Here is an 8569-nt window from a genome sequence, read left to right on the forward strand (position 1 = left end):
CCGATCTGCTAACAAATTATGGCTCGAAGCAGACGATATCTGTCCTCTGATCCATCCAATCCGGATTCCGGCCTTGAATTCCGCAGCCGGCAGCCTGCTCCAGGATGACTATGACGCGTTCGCACGAGCAGGCAGAGTTGATGACTTCCATCCATGCGCCAATACCCAAGGACATGAATGATGCCGTCATGGAGGCTAAGAGAAGGGGGGATGAGAGTGGCGTTAACGTTCCAGAAAACAAAGGTCGCTCAGCAGAGGCGATAATAACCTCGCGCAAAACGGCCCTCACCTCGTCCTTGTCCACAGTCATCATGAAAAAGGCGGTTGCTCATAAGAATCAAACCAGCCAGCGGATCGAGAAACTAGATATCAGAGTTAAAGAAACCTCTCAGAACGAACTACTGTCATCATCATCATCATCATCATCATCATCACAGTCGTCATCATCTTTGTCACCGTTCGCGCAAGATCGACGACCGGCCCACGAAGATGAATCGGATAATGAGGATACCGGCGGCCCATCCAAGGAAAATGACCCTTCACTTTCACCTTGCCCCGTAGTCATCACTACGCCGTCGAACTCGCGGAAGAGTGTACTCGGAAAGCGTCCACTTGCCGTTCTCGAGAGCGCCAGTGAACCTGAGTTGGGCCCAGTCGATTATTCCTACGATGCTGATGTTAATGTCAATGCACATTCCCATTCCCAAGACGACGACGTCGACGGCATGACTCCCTCTGAGAGGAATATCGCCGCAAACGCCCGAGCGAGTGAGCAACAGCAACCCCTAAAATCCCCCAAACTCTCAGTATTGGGCAGAGGTGTCAACTCTTCCGGTCGGGTGCGGGACGATTATCCCGAGCGTATTGTTTCAGCCCTTGAATGTAATAATAGCAATAAGGATTCACATGGCAATGGCGGGAAGCGGGTTGACAGGTCCTCTCGACAAAGCTCGATATTTGGCCTGTCACAACCACTACCATCACAGCTGCTCCTACATTTGTCGAATGAGAAGCCCAGTGGCGGCGGCAAGGAGAATGACGCGTCTACGACTACTACTTCTTCCATTCTTCCTGCCTCTACAACAATTGTTACCACTACGGCCACGTTTACATCTAGCACAGATAAACCAGAACAACCACAACCATCCGGGCCAGCATCAGGATCGGGGAAATTGACAGAAACCATCCCCCTATCCCGTACACATCCACCAAACAATCATAAACCCGCAAAAGCCCCACAGCAGCCGTCATCGGTTCGCTCATCGATGTCTGTGTCCAAGTCGTCGACGAAGAATAACAGCAATTCTACCACTAATAAGAACAGGGCGGCACAGAAGGTTTCGTCAGCAGCCGCCAAAGCAAAGGTAACAAGGGTTGGCTTGAGGCGTCTATCAGATGAGGGACGGTTTTGTGGGTAGGTAGGTAAAGGGTGGTTTTTTTTTTTATTTTTTTGTTTTTTTTTTTTTTTTTTTTGTTTCGATTCGGCAGTAGAATCGCATTTCGCGATGCGGTGGTGTAGGAGCAATGGATAAATGGATCATGGGTAAATGAGTGGGTGATGATTATGATTAATGACGATTATGAGCTATTATCATTGGCATTCTGGGAATTGGAATCAATTATTTATTTGGAAAAGAGGGGTGCCTTGTGCATTGTGCTGTTTTCTGCATGACGGGGGTTGAGTGTGTTATGATGGTTTGATCATTAAAGTTTTATTTTTATTTTTACTTTTTGCTTTCAATTGAACTCGGGGAGGAGTCTGTTTGTTCTCTTTTCTTTTATCTTTTCTTTTTTTTTTCTTTTTCTTTTTCTTTTTTTTTTTTTTTTCTGTTTTAATTCGGGATTGAATCGAGATAGAGGAAATTCAGTTGATTGAGAGAACATTGTAGGAAGTAATGAAGTTACTTACATCCCTGAATTTCATATATATGTGTATGTTGGTTACAGTTTCTCACAGGAGTAGTCAGTACTCAATAGTCAGTAAGACAGTAGTTAATTATAATTATAATACAGATGAAAGAAGTGAAGAATTGGCTGGTTCTTGTAGATTCGAGTAACAGTGACATCTTTTTACATTTCTGAACTCAAAATACCTATGAAGCTCATCTACAATAACTACTACAACTCTGACAACATTTTTTTTAATCAGTTTCTTTCAAATCAATAAATGACAAGAATTCAATATTCTCAGTTTCATCACAAGTTTGATTTTTTTCTTTTTTGTTCATAAGTGATTTTTCAAAAGTTGTAAAACTTCTGATTGAGGGATCAAGATAATCTGTGGTCACACACACGATAGTTACAATCAACCAACCTTCCTCCTCCATCAAACAGAATAATTTTTGTTAAAATAAAAATATAAAACTAAATAAAAACCAGCTTCTAACCTAGAAATTAAAAGACATACACAACACACGCTCAAACTAAAGATGCAGAAAAACACTGAGAACTGATAAAAGAGTAAAACTTGAATTTTCTTCCATCTTCTCTCCCTTTCTACCCTCCATCTGCGTGTTCTCATCTCATCTCACCATGATGCATATTTCTTCCACTTCCGTTCCATCTTTTTTGAAAACAAATTGGTGTGCCTTCGGGGAGCATATGCTGGAGCAAATCAATACAACATCATAAAATGCAATAACTTCGTTCCCCTTGATTCAATCAATCTAGACAAGGGGTCCTGATGCGAAAACAAACATGTCTTTCTTCCCTTCTTCCCTGAGTCGGGGTTTCCATTCCATTATATAACCATGAAAGGTTACAAACTGCTGGCCTGCTTTTCCGGAGCCCGTAATAGAACTAGAAGTAAAATATGACCAGTCCAATATGGAGGTACGTAGCAGCGGTGTAGCTATTGCAGCGCAACGACATGGGAAACCTAGATTTCCCTGCAATCGTCTAATCATCGAGTTGGACAGGGTCCGATAGAAATGAAAATGAATAATCGAATGGGTGACCAGAAACCAAAAAAGTGGGCGCAAGAAAGAAGAACTCAAATGCGTAAGTCGATGGGAACGATATATATATTTATGTATATATATATATATTCTTCCCTCTTCTCGAAAATCTGTGCTTCGGCAGCGAAGGACGATTCGCTATAGCGATTGACAGGTAAAAATAAATGCCAATTAAGGAGATGCATGAAAACAACACGCGCGCGATACCAAAAATAATCGATTTCGAAAGTGATAAATAACGAGGGAAATATAAGATAATATGAGCAGACGAGCAGACTATCGATAGTAACTTTATAGTAGGCATCCCTGGTGGTATTGTTCCCTAAAGAGCGTATGGGTTGACGGAGCGAATAGTGAGACATCTGCGTATTCAAGTTAGCACGACGGTTTTATGTAACGAGCTGTCTTAGGGCACTTACGGTGGGCTCTTGGACAGATCTGTTTTCAATATAATTGGCACACGAGTCATCTCAGTGACGTCCTGAATATATTCACCGTCCTCCTCCCGCAGTCTGAAAAGCTTGAGATACTTTTCTTTATTCGTCAATTTAGCTTCAGGAGTTTCAACAGTACTGCTTGCGATCTTTGGGTCAGAACGAGTGCGATGAGGGGTTTGCTGCAAGTGGCCATTCCTCGTAGGAGATGGCGGCATGCTTTGAGTCGATCGATCTACCGGAGAGTTAAGGGAGACGCCTGCAGCCATCTCTGTAGCCTCAGAGATATCGTCGTCCTCATCTTCGTCGTCCTCGTCGTCATCAAAAAGAGCGTCAACGTCGTCTGTTGAAATAGTGCCGGTGTCTGTTTGTTTCCGTTGAGCTTCTTCTCGCTCGCGAGCTCGCTCCCTTGCGGCTTCCGCTTCACGAGCGGCAGCGGCAGCGTTGGCAGCACGTGTTTTTTGCGCGGCCTTGGGGCGTTCATCCTCTGGAATATAAGCAGATGACGGGACGCCTTTCTCCCAATATAACTCGAGAACACGCTCCTCTTTACGGAACTCTGCTTTCTTTAACGGCAACTGATCACAATGGACACGTTTCTCGAAGCCATATTCTGGGATAAGGACATCGAAAGCAGATTCGTAAACGCAGAGGACAATGCCCTCGCTGATAAGGTCACCTCCGATCTCGCTTCGTTTCTTGTCCATAATGCGACATGACTCAATGTGGACACTCTGCTCCTGAGCAGTCTGGGCAGAATCCTTCTTGTTGTTGCATTGTTCAGCGGTTTTAGTGAGGTTTTCGACGTCATCGGTACATTCGGAATTGGAAAGTACTGCTTCCAGTTGTCGATGGACGATAATATCTGCATAGCGTCTTGAGGGGTTGGTGAAGTGAGTGTATACAGGTAAATTAAGAACATAGTGCTGTCGCTGATCCTCCGTCATATTTCCTGCAACATAATACTTCGCACGCTGCATAGCTTTCAGAAGCAAGGTTTCCATCCCCTAAGGAGAAAAAGGTCGTTAGCAAGACAAAAACCACACAGAAGGTATCTGTCATTATATGCACTAGAAGTAGCAAGAACAAACCTTGCGAATATCAACATCTTCTATTTTGAACAGGCTAGTCTGCAGTGTGCCACTACTAGTAGGATCGATATCGTATCCTAGTCTCGTCATCCGATCAACGAAAGTCTGTAGCCGACGGACATTTGGTGGTGCCTGGCGGCGAAGGAATGCTTTATCTGGAATAGCAGATAAAAGTTTCTTTGCGACAAAGGAATTTGCTTTGTGGCTTAATTCCTCAATGAGTTCGTGCGCCGGCGTGGAGTTGAAAATGTTCTGTTCGACAGGGACGTTCTCATCATCGAGCTGGTAGAGGAGTCGCAGAGATGGTATATTGGAGGACCGATTGCCAAATCTTGCCTTCTTAAACTTACTGGCAATATCCTGAACATTTTAACACATTAGTTTAGCAAAAGGATGTTTTGTTATGTAAACTACATCATTAACGAGCACTCACACTCAAGGTTTTGATATCATTTGCGGTAGCCCCGTGAAGTTCAACGTCGGAATTTCCGTTCAGGATGGCATCCACTTCATCGTAGGTGAGTTTTCCCGAACTTTTGATTACACCTTTTCCAATCCACGGTTCTCCTTCCACAGAGCCGGTGGCGGAATTCACTTGGAAGATGACGCTGACAGTTAATCTTTCTTCACCAGGCAAAAGCGAACATATTTCAGTCGCCAAGCGGGGCGGGATCATGTTAACAACACGGGTTCATAAGATAGACGCCAGTACCACGCTTCTTAGCCTCTCTATCAACAAGCGAGTTACTCTTGATAAAATGAGCGACGTCTGCCACATGGATGCCAACTTCGACTTTCCCATCAGGAAGCGATTTGACATGGATAGCGTCATCCAATTCCTTGTAGCCGTTGGGATCGATAGTGAAAGTAGTCTCATCACGGAAGTCCCGTCGGTTCTCCAACAAGGCTTCGCCTTCGTCCTTTACGGACCATTTTTCGAAGCCGACATTCTTCAAGACAGCATCAGAGAATTCATCAGAGGCAAAGTTATTGTCTCTGAGCAGGGCGTCCGTCTCAACCTTCAAGTTGCCCATAGCGCCAAGTTGTTCAACAAGTGTTCCAAATGGATGAAGTGACGTGATGGGCCATCGCTTAATGCACGCAACAAATATGTTATTAGCGTATTCAGCGTGCTTCTCAACAAAGTCTCGGGGAGCTTGTTCGGTGGGGATTGCAATCAAGGGAACACGTTTGTCAGTAGGCTTGAACCAAACAATCTTTGGCTTATCCTGTTGACGGTCATGGTGGTGGCGAGAATGACCGCCGTCCCTAGCCTGTCGCTCTGCTTCCTGTTTCTCCTTGGTCGCCTGGCTGGAGGGTCGAAGAAGGCCAAGTGAACCAGCAAACATCTGACCGGCTACACGTTCGATCACAGCAACAACGTGGCCAGCGTAGAGTGGTTTCTGTTCATCGCTGATTTCATCTTCCTCGACGAGAAGAAGGCTCTGGCCTTCAACTTCCACGTCATCATTTTTCTTCTGGGTGGGGCGTTGGCGGAGACTGCCTCTTCGTCGAATGCTTCCGTCGGGAGCGATTTGTCCAGGATCGCCATTTGTAATAGAGTCCGGTCGAGCGTTCTTGTCCATCCCAGCAGTGCTACCACTTCTGGTGTCGGTGATATCCTTGCGTTTTTTCTTTTCCTCCTTTTCTCGTTTCTGACTCCATACTTCATCAACGTCCAGTAGTTCAACAGCAACAAGATCACCTTCGAGAGCACGGTTTCTATCCTTGCTTCCGCAGATGAAAATATCAGCATCGAGATCAGGCGTAGTGACGTAAGCGTCGGATCTATTTTTCTTGTTGACCCTCAAAATACCGGCAACCAGTTGACCGTCGTTCAGTAGAGCAGGCAATGATGCCTGGGGAAGGTAAGGGGTAAAAAGCGTTTTACGCTGTTGCTGCTGTTGCTGCTGCTGCTGCTGTTGTTGTTGCTGCGCAGACAGCTGCGTGGCAACATGCTGAGGAGCGGCTTGCAGACCTAGATTTTGGATGTTCAGCTGACCGCTTGCTTGCATCGCTTGAAGCTGGGCAATTTGAATAGGATTTAGATGCTGACCGGCAAACATTTGCGGAGGTGCCATCACAACTTGACCTTGGGGAAGCTGGATGAGTTGGGGTTGACCTGTATATTTGGAAGGAACCAAGGGATCCGACCGATTGGTTCACTGATCCACGTGTGCGATGGCCTGGTTGGAAATTTGCTCCACCTTGTTGTTGGCCAAAGCTCCCCATAGCAGTTCGTTGCTGGTCCTGCCCTTGACCCTGGTTGTTACTCTGCTGCCTCCAGTTGCTTTCGAAGTTTCTTGAGCCTGATCGACCATGAGATGGTTGACTTTGGCGTCGAGAAGAAGAATCCGGCGCTGGTGATCCCTCGCTTGATTGCGGAAACTGGAACCCGCCAGCACCTCTGCCGCTCGACATTCCACCACTGCGACCGCTGCCTACAGCCAAGGACTGACTCCGTGTATGGGATCCAGATCTAATATTTCCAGCTCGTTGAACGCCTAGTCCCTGGGGAGGCTGGGGGGAAGAAGAGGCAGGCGGGGGAGGCTTTTCAGTGGGAGAACCTTCACCTTGATTCGATGTGCTCGAAGCACCTGAGGCACCTGGAATCGAGAACTGGAATCCAGAAGTCGTTCTTTTTTGCTGCGCAAGTTCGGCAGCTTTTCTCGCTTCAGGAAGAGCTAGTGAATGGCGACGCTGATGACCACCTCCTGGAGGAGCGGCCCCGCGACCACGGGATTGCTGACCATTCTCACGATTATGATTAGAAGAACCGTGGCTCTGACCCTGACCCTGACCCTGGTTATAATCATAGGAAGAACCGGATGCACCTGAAGAAGGCGCAGGCGGAGGGCCCATGCCAACATTTGGCAGTGCAGACTGGTTACGTCGGTGGGAGGGCTGACCTTGGGGGTTCAGGGGTACGCTCACATGCTGCGGCTGCTGTTGTTGAGATTGGGGAAACTGAAAATTATTATGAGTAACGCTAGGGATAGCTTGAGCTTGCATGGTGGGTGAGTAGGCAGCCACATGTTGGAGAGGCTGTTGCGGTTGCAAAAGCCCCATGTTGACGTATTGCTGATGCGTGGCAGCGATTTGCTGTTGCTGCTGTTGGAGCAGTTCGATCTGTTGTTGTAAAGCCAATTGTTCCACTGTTTAGAACATTAGAAAATGAGTATGGAATTTCGACCTGGGAAGATGGGGAAAGACACAGAATAAAATAAAAGGCATCTAGGAACGTACTCATAAGCGGAGTAAGCTCCGAGGGGCTTCTCCGATGGGCAATATGCAAGCGCCTACCGGCAGGGCCGGGGATTGATTGGCCTTGTTGATCCATGTCTGAAACCGATAAACCACGAAATGCTTTACAATTACGTCGTATAGGTTATGTGTATGGAATTAGCTTTGGCGTATCGGGAGGTATTATGATTGCGTATCGGCAAGGAAGGGAGGTTAAACCACGCCCAACGACTAAAACTTGACCTGCTAGCCAATGTTGAACGAGATTTGGTATGCAGAACTTGAAGCGACGTGACTGATCCGAGCCCCAGAGGGCAAAGCAAGTCAGTAGGGTGTAGACAAATAAAGTTGGGGGCCAATTATTTTGTTCGAGGAGTGAGGGGGAATGAGACGAGATGAGACCAAAATCAGGAGCTAGAAGATGAGAATGCTCAGGGGGGAGGTAGGTATTGTGGTGGGGCGGTAAGGTTAGCGTCCTTTTTTTCTGCGGATAAACTCACAGAGATATGAAGTCAAGCGACGGACGAAGCGTTTTCCCCCCCCCTTTTCAAATTAAGTATTGTGAAGCTAGCCCACTCGCGGATCCAAGGTGCCGAGTAGAGGGGAAGGGACTGTGCCTCGAAATACGATAGGATATTGGGCGAGGTGAGGTCGCAATAGAATAGCACTATCTCGTCTCTGTGGATTGGGATAAAGGAGAGGCACGAGAACCCAGCAGCAGATTTGGGCAAGGTCTTTTCAAACCAAAGTATTATTTGTTGCTGTTGTTGTTATTGTTATTGTTGTTATTATGGTTTCTTGCGATTGTTTGTGATTTATAAAGGGCAAGTTATTGAATCGATTC

General features: G+C 46.5%; 2 protein-coding genes across 2 annotated transcripts in view; one reads left to right on the forward strand and one right to left on the reverse strand.

Annotated features, from left to right (window-relative positions):
• Nucleotides 1-1418, forward strand: part of HCAG_01821 (predicted protein) — a gene marked incomplete at both ends in the record, with an annotated part of 2234 nt that extends 816 nt beyond the window's left edge. The window contains one exon of the mRNA XM_001544724.1: nucleotides 87-1418. Within this exon, the coding sequence (XP_001544774.1) occupies nucleotides 87-1418 (1332 nt within the window). The remainder of the gene's footprint in view (nucleotides 1-86) is intronic.
• A 1861-nt stretch (nucleotides 1419-3279) lies between these two features.
• On the reverse strand, nucleotides 3280-7822 carry HCAG_01822 (conserved hypothetical protein; the record flags this gene model as incomplete). The annotated part of the gene is made up of 8 exons (XM_001544725.1): nucleotides 3280-3319; nucleotides 3377-4398; nucleotides 4483-4842; nucleotides 4916-5076; nucleotides 5195-6116; nucleotides 6150-6486; nucleotides 6539-7637; nucleotides 7729-7822. 8 exons carry the CDS (start codon nucleotides 7820-7822, stop codon nucleotides 3280-3282), a joined length of 4035 nt encoding a protein of 1344 aa, XP_001544775.1.
• Between the last annotated feature and the right edge of the window lie 747 nt (nucleotides 7823-8569).

Source organism: Histoplasma capsulatum, genomic scaffold (genome assembly GCF_000149585.1).
Source record: "Histoplasma capsulatum NAm1 scaffold_1 genomic scaffold, whole genome shotgun sequence".
Taxonomy (NCBI): domain Eukaryota; kingdom Fungi; phylum Ascomycota; class Eurotiomycetes; order Onygenales; family Ajellomycetaceae; genus Histoplasma; species Histoplasma mississippiense.